This window comes from Gastrolobium bilobum, unplaced genomic scaffold (assembly GCF_033153095.1).
Source record: "Gastrolobium bilobum isolate Gb01-03AN ecotype WA unplaced genomic scaffold, APGP_CSIRO_Gbil_v1 utg25868, whole genome shotgun sequence".
Taxonomy (NCBI): domain Eukaryota; kingdom Viridiplantae; phylum Streptophyta; class Magnoliopsida; order Fabales; family Fabaceae; genus Gastrolobium; species Gastrolobium bilobum.
This window is the reverse complement of record NW_026898426.1, coordinates 410,482-423,387: the sequence shown is the minus strand read 5'-3', so window position 1 is coordinate 423,387 and position 12,906 is coordinate 410,482. Positions and strand designations below refer to the sequence as shown.

The following is a 12,906-nucleotide window of genomic DNA, read 5'->3' as shown; positions in this document are numbered from 1 at the left end:
TCTTCCACTTTATACGTGTTACAACTTCCAGAATATTGGTTTCGAGTAATTTTCTTGTTAGTAATTGATTAGTAGTTTGAATATGAATTTAGTTGAATTAATTTTATATTTATAATATGTTAAAATTGAACTCTATAAATATATGATTTTAATACATGACTACATAAATTCTAATGCTTAGCCTTAGCCATGATTGACTGATTATTTAAGTGTCCAAATATTAATAGCTATAAGTTTTAACACAAATTTTATGAACTTAGACGTATTCTCATATCATACTATTATAATAAAAATTTCTTAATTTCAGTTTAAAATACAAAATAATGGTAAAAAAAGAAATTGATGCACAAAAGTTTAATACACATTCCCACCAAAAATAAATACTCTAACATATTGTATTATCATTTTCTTGAATAAATATTGTGTTACTAAATATAGTATTGCTATCTTACTTCAGGATTTTTCTAAGGGTTTTATTAGTGTTATGTTACATAATTTAAGTGTTGTTTCCAACACACACACAAAAATAGAGAGAGAAAGTGGAATGATAAAAGAAAAAGAAAAATATGTGGATCCCGCCTCTTTAATATGTGTGTAGAAAAATGATGTTATATCATGTTACATGATAAACATAAAACCATTTTTCTAATGTGCTCCAGGAGCACAACACTATTTCATGATTCTTTACTAAAAAAAGAAAATTTTCTTTTATTTATATCCTTTCCTTTTTTTCAAAATTCCATCTTAATCTTTCTTTTCTTCCTATTTTTAGAAGGGAGTACAAGTTTGCGGAGCATGACAAACGAGCTCGTTACTTCATCACTTTAGTATGTCATACCCACACAGTTTTTAAATTCAATAAATATACAAGTGGCATCTGAAGAGGAATGCATCTTCATAAATAAATGATATCTAGTTTTATCACGTAAACAGAAGTTGCTGTTGGTAATTAGAAGCATATAATTAATGGGCATTATCAACCATGATGGTGAATATGACGAGTATTTCACGAAGATTGGTTGCAAAGTTAAAATTCAACAGCGCAAAGAGCATGTATTGTCGTGTCAATTCTTAATCTGAACCAATCAACCATTGTTTAGTGAGTTACAACTCATTTTTGCCTATCAAAATGAAAGATTTAACTGATGTAGGAGTGACGTGTGTTAATGGAATTTACAATTTATATCAAAATCAAATGTATGGATTTTAAAGCTTTAATCCTGCACCCACTTCGAACATGATTAATTTCTATGGAGAATATATGTGATTTATAAAAAAAAATAAAAAATCAAATGCATACAGATTACATTACTCAAATATCACAGTGCACTGAGTATTAGTGAGTTGGATTAAACAAATGCTGTGTAGCGTGTGTTGAGTAATGACACCACTACCACTAAATCCAGAAGATGGAGAAACACTTGCTGAATTCAGGATAATAAATGTGATTGCTTAATTTTCAGGTAGAAAGGTTTGGCTAGCTCAGCATTATGACAAAGAAGTTACTAATCCACTCTATCAGCTGATCATTCACTGTGAGACCATCAATGATCTTAGGCAAAAGTCCTCCAATCTTAGTTTTATACTTAAATGCATCCATTAATTAATGGTGAGTTAGATATCCGTAATGTCACTTAATTTGATATAAGCATCTACACCATTCACTCAAACTATTATACTTGAGGCTAAACCAAAGGAAAACATTAATCAAAAGGGATTTGTTTCACTGTTGTTTAAAACTGTGTTGTTAGAGGGAATTTTTGGAGCCGGTAAAATTTTGTCTTACAACTGAAAAATTATGGATTCGAATTTATAGAATAATTTTTTTTAAAAAAATATATATAAATAAGACTATATACAATCCACCTCACTTTTATCCTCACAAAGTTCATTAAAGGGGCGTTTGTTACGCGGATTATATTTTATAATTCGGGAAAGTTAATTTGGAAATAATTGTTTGCAGTGTTTGGTACCAAAATAGGGGAGAGTTTCTTGGGTAAAAATATTATCTCACTTTTGCTTGTAAATCTACATAAGAGAAAAGCAAATGGAAGTCCATTCAATATATGGAATAGTATGTAGCCCGAGGATATGAAAAAGTAAATATGGGAGTATTCTTGTAAAATAACCTCACTTTCCTACTACTATTTTACAATCAACCAAACAACAACTCAAAAGATTTAATCAAATTATCTCGGAAAAATTTTGGTCAACTAAACACATTTTTGTAACTTATCCGAAAAAAATCAGTTCCTACCAATTTTTCCGTAATATTTTTTTCCAAGTAATTTTTTTTTCTCCTGTACCAAACGTTTCTTAAGATTAAATTTTTTGAATCAACTCATTAAGTACTTTGAATTTTTTATTTGAGTTCTCATAATTGGATAAATCTATGAGCATCACTTATAAAATTTTATGTGTACAATTTTTATATTGGTTAATGATATACTAATGTACAATTTTATGATTAACAATATATTTTATGGTTAATCAATTAGCATACTACATTAATAGATTATTTGTCCGTTAATCACACCAAGCATGTTGTTAACATTAAACTTTTACATTATTAACGGGTGTAAAAATGATATAAAAAATGACGTGTGTGAATATCGATGTTGTTCTAAATATGATTATTTTTGCTATTAATGGCATTGTGTTCTTCTAAATTAATAGAAAATATATAGCAATTGATTACATTATTTTCTAATATTATATTTGAACAACCTCTTATTTATATCAAGTTTCTCGAAGTTAAGGTTGATGGAAAATAAGTACGAGTAATATTAGTTTTGGAAAACATTTATTGATTTTGTTTACCGATTGAATTCCTTCAAACCATAAACACTATTCGCATAATCTGATTCTGACCATATAATTTAAGGAAAGTTATTATAATTATTTTTTAATGGCAAGATAATAGTTAAAGTAGTAACATCATTTCACAGCAAGAGATATGCGACACATACAATTAGCAAATGAAAATAAACAATAAGGACCAAATTTATGAAATATTATTTCAAAGTAATTTAATCTAAAAGAATATTTAAAAATAAAGGCTTTTCGTTCTTCTTAAGAACAAATATATGAATATATGATAATACGAATTATATGATTAATTGTGGAAGGAATAGTGATAGTGGGACATAGAAATATGATAGAATCGAAAGTAGGTAAGCCCTAATACTGAATACTGAAGTGTGGGTAAGGATTGAGATTCAACGGAAAAACCTAATGTCTCGTCGAGACTCCGATTCGAAGCGTCGCCATTCGAAGTTCGATCGAGAACCAAGGTACTTTCTCGTTTCATTCGCTATGCCTATGCCTATGCCTATGCCTGTTTTCGACTCAATAACAATCACAATCACAAGGTTTTCAATTGAATCTGAGTAATGCAATCCATTGGGTTATTAACTCTCAACTTGAAACCTTACTCTTGAAGGTTTCAAAATTGTAATCACATGATTTTCAATTGAGCTAGGGTTGGGTTAAATTAAATGCATTCTTCATTCTTGCTCGAGTTCTAGTGAAAAATAATGAGATGGTTTTGGTTGTTGAATGTTGATTCTAGTCCCAAGAGGTATAGAAGGGATGGGAAACAAGAAAGAGAAAGAGAGAGGGACAGAGTAACCACAAATGGAGGAGGTGGAGACCATAACCATATGGATCGGGATCAGAGAAACCTACCAGTGTCACATCATTCTAAGCAAGAACCTTCCGATGCTGCTCACAAGAAATCAAATTCAAATGATCATTATGAGCCACCCAAACATTCATCTCAACAACCAAGATCTCGCTCTTTCTATCAGGTCACAGCATTTTTTTAAACAATTGAATGCATGAGCTGTGCTTGTTTACCTTTGAATCAAGTTCTAACACTGACCATATTCAAATCTGCGTATTGACTGGTACTAGATTAGATGTTGTTTAACCCTTTTTAAGCTCCTGTGAGTGCGTCAAGCCAAACTGGAAATGTTTGGGGGGCAAAAAAAAATCCTTAGGCTGCTTTATATTAAAATCCGTAATTCCTATATTCTTAAAGAGGAGGGGTGCATACGTTGGAAATATTCAAGTGTGAGTAGTGATGAAGTTCCACATCCATTGGAAATGAAACAAGTGAGGACCATAGAAATGCGAAAGACCCATAGGCCTATATTGTCTTAAGGTTTTGGGTTGAGATATGATGTTGGACCTTGTTGCTTAGGCCCATTTGATACGTGAATGGTAGTCTCCTCTAATTGAGCTCCCCTTAGCCGCTACCCAACGGCCAACAGCATGTGCATTATGCACAAACCGCTTTCTTGGATTGCATACAATAAGTCATGTTGTGTGTTGTTATATTTGTTGTGGGGTGGGGGTTTGAAGTGAGAGAAAAACATGAAAAACCAATCTTTACTTTCTGCTGGGCGCTATTAACTGTCTGGGACAAGTTGTAAGTGATTTTATTTGCTGACCTTTCAATTGTAATGCAAATTCTTGGCCATGACCTTTTACTCTATGTTTAACTGCTACAAGTGTTAACCAAAGACATGTAAGTTACTTATTTCAGAATGCCAGTAACGGATTGCTCTATAGTGTTGTTATACTAGGTGAAATATGGGCCAGAAGTGTTAACCAAAGACATCAACTGGAATTTGCTTTGAGGATTAATTATTGAATTGTATGGATAGTTTATACTTGCATAGTTGATTATGCAAGTTGTATAATAACAAATTCTTTGCCAGAATTGTTGAAAATAGTTCTTATTCTTACAACCCTTGACTGGTGAGGAGCTGCAGTATTTATCATCACGTACCTCTTTTATATGCAGTATTGAAAAGATGTTTTAATGATCATTTTCAAGATGACTTGGAGATTCATATTCAATTACAGATTTAAAATTCCTTTATATGCTTGATTGTTAATCAGTGTATGCAAACTATTTTTATTGGGTGATGTAGCGGGATTCTTGTTCAGCACCATGTCATCAAGTGCCTCGATATATAACCATCTTAGGCTTGTGTATGCATGTTTTATAACAGCAGGATGAACAGGGTACTACTGGGCAAGTTGGTCGTAGCACTGGCCGAAGAGAAGCTAGTGGTGAGTTTCCTTATTTTTATTTTGGTATATATGCTCTTTTCCTTTGGCTTTATTATGTATGGATGGTTTTTAGATTGACTGAATACACTCAAACACATAGTTCTTCCATTTCATGCAGGAAAAGCCTCTACTCAAATTAAAGAGAATAATCAAAGGGTGGAAACAAGTCAAAGTGGAGAGCAAAGAGGTGAGAATTCAGAGGCTAAACTGGATGATAATTTCCAGAGAAGAGATGGTTTTTCTGAAAGGAAAGATGTTCCACCTTCCACTATGAGGAAAAGGCCTGCATTTAGGGAGAAGAAGATACCCGCAGATTCAGGAGATGCTAATCCCGCTGCGACTGTATCAGTAAAGTCAAGCCACACTGACCACCCTCCAGAAAAGAATGAAAGGAAGGAGGAAAGAAGCAGCAACCCTCGCCATCTAGATAGACCTGAGAAGCAAAATGCGGATAACAGAGTACCCAACAAGAGTGAAGCTAGGAGGGATGGCTTTTCATCTAGAGTAAGGTACGGGAACGGTGGAGGCAATAGCAATTACAGGGGAAGAGATAACTTTAATGGAAGACAAGGTTATAATCCTGTTAAGACTCAAACGGAGAAGTGGAAACATGATTTGTATCAAGAGGTTAACAAAGATCCTACTCCAAAGAGCGAGGATGACCAGATTGCAAAGCTGGAAGCACTATTAGCTTCATAATATCAAACAGCAGCTAGTATTTGCGAAGCTTGTCATGGTTGTTTTTTGGAAATCATTATTACAACTCGTGGCTTGTGGACAATTGCCAGAGATGATTTGCTTCATTAACAATTTTATGATTTCTTTTCCTCTCTGGTTTACATGTGCAATTTTTTCAACTTGTGTTGCACTTGAGTTGCTGAATTTGTTCATTATGATATCAAGCTATTACTGACTTCAGCATAGCTAATGGATCTGTTGTGTGTAACGATTGTCAATTTCTGCAAAGGTTAACAGGATTCAATCCCCAATGACAAAGGTGAAACATATTTTGAAGCTGGAATAATTCGTGGCTGCATCGGCTATCAGAGTAATGTGCAATGGCAAATCTTGTATTACCTATGTTTTCCAAAACCATCATAAACTTTTTTGGTATAAGGATAATTTCCAAATTACTTGTAAGGCAATAATATAAAAAATTAAAGATAATTTTTAAAATTTGTTCTATAATTCAAAAAAAGTAATTAAAAATTTTCTTTACATAATAATATCTCTCTGTTTTATTTTTTGGTATTTATATTTTTTTAGTAGGAGTAAAAAGAACTAAATTCTCATAATTGATAATCCTAAAGCCAACGGAATGGAAAGCCGTAACTCAATATTTCCACTTCGTGTGTGGTCAAAGTTTGGCAGAAGAATACCAAATATTTGATTTTTGTAAGGTTGTAGGCCTCATGATATATAATACTCATCCCTGCGTATCGCAAAACAGAATTTAATGTTAAACTAAGGGTTAAGTTAGTATAATGTAACATAAGATAGACACTTTCTCCTACTTATCCTTCCTTTTTTCTTTTTTAAAAAATCAATGGAACTCACACATATTGAGTCTATCACATAAGATACCTTATCTCCTACAGCATAAGAATAATAATTCCCTTGAACTAAACTGTTTGAAAATTTCATGTCTGACTATTCCATCTTTGAATTTGTCATTCTTATCTCGGAAGCTCTCTTTGTTGAATTTTGTTTTACTTTAGTACTTATTTACGCAAATATTTAGAGTGAAGTGTGATGACTTACCTAATTCAAAGAACATTTTTTTATTTTAAATACCAACAAAATAACAAAAATATTCCTCAAATTATCATTATAATACTTTTTCTTGGGTTAATTTACCCTGCTTAGAAATAATATTTTTTTTCCCCCTGGATTTTTTTTTGACCCCGCGATCGAATCCCCGATTGTCCATTATTGGACTGTATTTGAAAAATAAAATAAATTGATCTCCTAGAAATTGAAGAATTGTTTCTCTTCAAATCTCTTAACATTCATTAGAGTTGATCCCCTAAAAATCAGCTTACAAGATCAGAACTATACATAGATCACGAATGATAGTCACCCATCATCTTAAACAAATGAATCAAAACTTAGAAGAGACACATAATATCTAAAAGCCCCAAAAGATTTTTAAAAGAAAATGGAACATCCCTTATGATGTTGAAGATATCACTTGCGATGGCGAATGTTGTTGAAATTATTAGAGGGTTGGGCAGCATAAGAAGCAGTAGCATTGAGAGTGGGAGAAGCTGAAGTCACAGGGCCTCTGGGGCTGACCAAAAATCCATCAACACCATATCTTTGCTCTAAGAACTCAGCTGTGGGTGGCTGAAAATCAGACCTTGTTCTTCTGTGAGAAGATCCAGTTAATGAGTCAGATCCCATTAGCAAATGATAGCTACGGTTTGAACTCTCTGAATGGGAGAAGCTCCTGGGTATGTGGTGATGAGGCTTTTGCTTCTTGAACGCATGAATAAGATATGGAATCAAACCTTCCATTGCTTGTTTAGCTCTTTCTCTCTCACAAACACAACCTTTGACAACTTGTTTTTTTTTGTATAGCACAAGGTTGCAACGAAAGACATGTTTATATGGGCTAAATTGTCGGTGCAAAATTGTATTTCATTCATGTCCTTCCACGTGTACTATAACTAAAGAGAATTTCAAGTAATTCTTTCTATGTCATTTTGACAAAATACGACCATTCATTTTTGCTAAATTTTGAGCACTATATTATTATTATTATTATTATTATTACTATTATTATTCTGTTCAAATATGTTTAGTTGATGGATGATATTGCAAAACAATACAATTTAGCTTCCAACTGAAGGAAAGTTGTTTTGACTTCTGAGGGGTGTTTGAATATGCTCGCTTGGTAATTGGAAATTGAATTGTATTAGTTATTTGGATGACAACTCTGACTTTGTCTTTTGCTTTATATGGGCATTTGAAAGCTCCATGTTTTATTTGTGTCGTGTCAGTAATTGGATAGACCCTGACTATATATGATTTTCCTCAGCCGGCTATGGCAATGCGCGTAGGAAAACTACAGAAAGCGAAACAGCTCAACGCCACTTTCTCAAAAAAGGAACGTTTGACATTTGACCATCATGAAATGGAAGAAACAAACATCAAAACACGATATGTCAGCCGCCATGTCCTGCATTTCTCCAATCAGCCAATCATTCATCTAGATAAGGTTTTTTTTTTTTTAAAGTTCTTTTATAAAAAAATTTCTGTTGAGGTTTTATAAAAAGTTAAAGTTGTTTTCATTGATGTGTTTATCGTTTCTCCTATGGGCAATATTAATCTTATGCAACAGGATTTTATTTTTATTTTATGTTCATACATCGATACTTGTGCCATTTCTTTTTTATTTTTTTTCTTCTCTTTTGTGGTGGGCCCCACTTCAAGTTAAGTGTGCATGAGATAAAAAAAATTTGTTGTGACATAAGACTACAATTACCCTTCTCCTATTATATGAAAGGGGATATCTTTTCTCCTGTAGTAAAAAAATTAATCTTCCAGCAGTGACAATTTTTAGGTGCGATCCGTGACTTAAAAAAAAAGGAAATAGTTATCTTATGTCACATAAGATAATTGTCTTATGTTACACACTCATGGAATCTTGTGCCCATATTTTCTTTTTCTTTTTTATTTTTTTAATAATTGTGGATCCCACAACTTTGTTTCACCCATATAAGATACCTATCTTATGTAACATAAGATTAATAACTCCCAAAAAAAAAACAAAAAAGAGACAGACACTGTTACTGATGCAATAATGAGTGTACAGGAGAATTGTTCTCCTTTTTGTCGCCCGAGACTAACATTTCCCTATAAGAAGTAAGATAAAATTATGTCCTATAATTTTAAAATTACATCATTTTGAAAATTAATAATGAGTATTTTAATTATTTTATATTTTTTTTATTATATAAATTTTATCAAAACACCTTTCATCAATTTTCCTAACTTTCAAAATGACATAATTTTGAATTTACAAGAGATAATTTTATCTCATATAACATATAACAGGAAAAACAATAAAATCATAGAAGTGCTTTATTTTTTCTGTAAAGTTAAGAATTTTTACATGATATTGTAAAAAAATTACCTAGTAGATATTCCCCCGACTTATTATTCAAAATAAGATAACTAAAATTATATTGTTAAACATTAATCAAATATATAAATATTGGTCATTAATAGTGTATGGCTGTGAATCACAAGTTTAAAGAATCTACAATAAATTATTAGAAAAAAAATTCACAAGCTGGAGTAGCTCAGTTGGTTAGAGCGTGTGGCTGTTAACCACAAGGTCGAAGGTTCAAGCCCTTCCTCTAGCGAATTTATATTACTTTTTCTATAAATATATATATGTATTAATATCTCTGCTATCAAACTCATAACATCCAGAAGCAACTTCATTTTCCCAGTACATGATGTGAGTAACAACTAGCTAGCGGATATTATTGCTATGGCTTGTAGCTGCTAGCAAAGCTTGCTTATTGGATTCATTCAGACATGAATTCTTCTCCCTCAATAGTCTCTGGAAGTTTAATATCAATGTGGTGTCTAACCTGGGTTTCACTGGAAGACCCAACCAAAATTGTGTGCTGTCCAATGACCAACTTTCTTTTGCCATCACTATCCACGTTACTCATCTCTTGGCATATGTCAATTTCCACTGTTACAAACTCTGTCATCCCCACCATAACTTGTACTCTTTCAAATCCTACCAATTGTTTAATAGGAACCCCACTCACCATCTCAGAAGTTGCTGGCTCCCAAAACACAAGCACCACATGGGATCCATCAAAGGGTCCATTGTTCTTCACACCAATGACAAGTAAAAATGTCAATTCCATGCAACTTATGGTGGAAATATCAACTGCTTGACCGTCAGATAGAGACTCATGTTTGGTGGCTGAGTTGGAAGAGAAGATATTATTATGTGGTTCAGAAATGGATATGTTTTGAATCGTTATGGTGGAGGGAGCAGATGCAATATAGGTGGAGAATGTGGAGTAGCTTGATCCATGGCCAAATTCATAGAGAGAACTCCCATTGTAAAACCTGTAGGTTCTTCCAGGGAAACTTCTACTGATGTTGGCTCTCATGTTCATGTCTGTCATGGGCACTTGATCAGCATAAGATTGTGGATACCATGTAAAAGGGGACCTACCACCTAAAATTTAATACTTCACTGTTAGTTTCTAAAGATTTGTAGGCAATATCCAGTAACATATATATTAAAAGATAAACATGACCACAAAACCACATGGATTAAATGGCACAGGGTTATTCCAGCTTAACGGGTGGTAATTGTGTTAAAAATTTAATAGGAAAATTTGTCAGTTGTCACCCTGAGTAATCAATGAACCAGTGAAGATATCTCAAAATAAATATATGTAGGCATTTAATACAAAAACAGTACCTGGGTTGTAGTCTCCAAATATTACTTGGGCTATGGCATCTCCTCCAGCTTGACCAGGATACCCTACCCACAATACCCCCCCTATGTTACTGATTCTTTTAGTGAAAGAAATGTCAATTGGACCAGCTGCCATTAGGACTAAAATCACTGTTCCTTTGGTAGCATTGGCCACATCTTTCAGCAGCTTCTCTTGAAATCCGGGTAATGTCAAGTTCTCTCGGTCCAGACCCTCTGCTTCAATAGATTGGTCTAATCCCACAACCATCACCACTGCATCAGCAGAGGCTGCTGCCTTAGTTGCTGCTGCAATAAGGTTCTGATTACCACATTTAACATTGCTACAACCACTTGCATAGGATACAGAAGAAATGTACTTCTGTAGTCCTTGTAAAGGGCTAGTGTAGCTGCAAGGTATGCCAGCATAGTTGCTAATCATAACTCTGGTGGCATTGGCATTTGGTCCAATCACAGCCAATTTTTGAATATTAGTTTGGGATAAGGGAAGAGCTCCACTATTTTCCACCAAAACTATTCCCTGCTTTGCAGCATCTAGGGCCAATTGTTGATTTTCTGTAGTACATACATCTGATGGCCCAAGGTTTGCAAATGGAAGTGACTTTGGGTCATCAAAGAAGCCTAATCTCATTAGGACTATGTAGTTGTACACCAAGGCCTGGTCTACAGTAGATAAATCTACTTTTTTCAAGTTTACTGCTTTTGCAGTGTATTTTTTAAGAAAGTCGCCACAGTTCATGTTTAAACCTGCATGATAAGATACCATTTAATAATCCAAAACCAGTCATAATTTTTTTTTCCTTCCAAGCAGAAAATTGTAGAATTTTTTTGCGGTAGCTACTTCAGTTCTACCTGCTTTCAGTGCAAGAGCCACTGCATCTTCAGGAGTTGCAGTGTAATGAATTGAGTTGTAATAAACTTCCACTGAATCACAGTCTGAAACAATATATCTGTACGAAAAGTATAAGATATCAGGGAGCTGAAACCATGTCATATTAATATATAGTTTCTCATGGCTAGCAAAACTAGAAATTGTTGTATAATGTTTTTAAGTTAGCCTAACATATTATGAAAAAAATGAAATGAGATGGAAGACAAACCCGTCTAGACCCCACTGGCCTCTGATTACCCCTTTGAGGAGGTCAGGGTCAGCACATGTAGGAATCCCATTCACCCTATTATAAGAACACATGACACTGCTAACATGCCCCTCCTCCACACAGCTCTTGAAAGGAGGCTGATACGTGTCCTCCAGGTCTTGCTTTGTCACCTGCAACAACCCCAATTATGACAACATTCATTGTCCAAGTTATTAGGCATCTTAGTTATACTAATAATGTTAAGAGTCAGATACATGTTCATTAACTCCTCTCAGAACATCATAAAAAGGAAGCAAAATCACCTACATTGAGAGATCTCATTTACACAATTACACTTTTAACTCTTTATCAAAGAATCCCATGTGCGGAAAACATGAACAAAATAAATAATGCTTTCATCGTGATCCAATTACTTATGCATTTTTGTCTTTACCTTTGCATCAAAATGGAACCGATCAATGCCTTTCCAGTTATCAAGGTCATAAGCAGTATAATGCTTACAACAGCTTGAAACCTTAAGCCTATTATGAGCTTTAGCACTTGCTTCATCATCAAGTTCTTGTAGGCCACGAACATACTTCACAGCATATCTAGACACAACCAATGGATCCTCCCCTGGTGTTTCCTGGCCACGCCCCCACCTTGGGTCACGAAACACATTCACATTAGGACTCCAAAATGTCAAGCCAGCCAAATCCACATTGTACATGGCTCGAGCCTCGGTTGACACCACTTGCCCCATCTTGTACCATAGAGTTGCATTGAAGCTAGCAGCTGATAGTATCACTGCTGGGAAGCTAGTGGCACCAGGTACTTTGCTGTCAAAACGTGTCCCTGGCCCTACATTGGAGACACCATGAAGTGCCTCTGACCACCATTCATAAGCAGGCACACCAAGCCGGGAAATACCAGCAGAAGGGTTTACTAATTGTTGTGCCTTTTCTTGGAGTGTTAGGCGTGACACTAAGTCCTTGGCCCTGGCTTCATAAGATAGTGAAGTGCTGCAAAATGGAAAGTTGCTAGTCTGAGGAGAGCCTTTGTCACATGCATGTTTTTGGGTAGCAGTTGGAAGTATCAGAAAAGAAAGGGAAATGGATAAGAACAAAAGTTGATTTTTCATGGTATGGTTTGCCAAAACTTTATGTAATGTTATGTTGGAGAGAATGTAAGTTGTAACCTCTTTGCTTGATTTATATACCAGAATTTTGGGCCAAAGACTATATGCTTTTTTTCCTTTTTCATGCTAAA

At 34.2% G+C, this 12,906-nt stretch overlaps 2 protein-coding genes and 1 non-coding gene across 4 annotated transcripts; 2 read left to right on the top strand and 1 right to left on the bottom strand.

The window, feature by feature from the left end:
- Positions 1 to 3,133: 3,133 nt before the first annotated feature.
- On the top strand, positions 3,134 to 5,781 carry LOC133316167 (uncharacterized). 2 transcript variants are annotated; one of them, XM_061517890.1, is made up of 4 exons: positions 3,134 to 3,293; positions 3,572 to 3,809; positions 5,025 to 5,082; positions 5,201 to 5,781. In XM_061517890.1, exons 1-4 carry the CDS (start codon positions 3,235 to 3,237, stop codon positions 5,779 to 5,781), a joined length of 936 nt encoding a protein of 311 aa, XP_061373874.1. In that variant the 5' UTR covers positions 3,134 to 3,234. The 2 variants fall into 2 exon arrangements, with proteins under 2 accessions (XP_061373874.1, XP_061373873.1); XM_061517889.1 differs by having other exon boundaries at positions 5,022 to 5,082.
- On the bottom strand, positions 5,776 to 12,778 carry LOC133316166 (probable beta-D-xylosidase 5). The gene is made up of 7 exons (XM_061517888.1): positions 12,092 to 12,778; positions 11,659 to 11,828; positions 11,411 to 11,508; positions 10,544 to 11,305; positions 9,631 to 10,294; positions 7,425 to 7,612; positions 5,776 to 5,981 (listed from the first exon to the last, which is right to left on the bottom strand). The coding sequence occupies exons 1-7, from the start codon at positions 12,776 to 12,778 to the stop codon at positions 5,776 to 5,778; spliced, it is 2,775 nt and encodes a 924-aa protein (XP_061373872.1).
- TRNAN-GUU (transfer RNA asparagine (anticodon GUU)) lies at positions 9,379 to 9,452 on the top strand. The gene has a single exon. It is a non-coding gene; the product is annotated as a tRNA-Asn (tRNA).
- Positions 12,779 to 12,906: the final 128 nt, after the last annotated feature.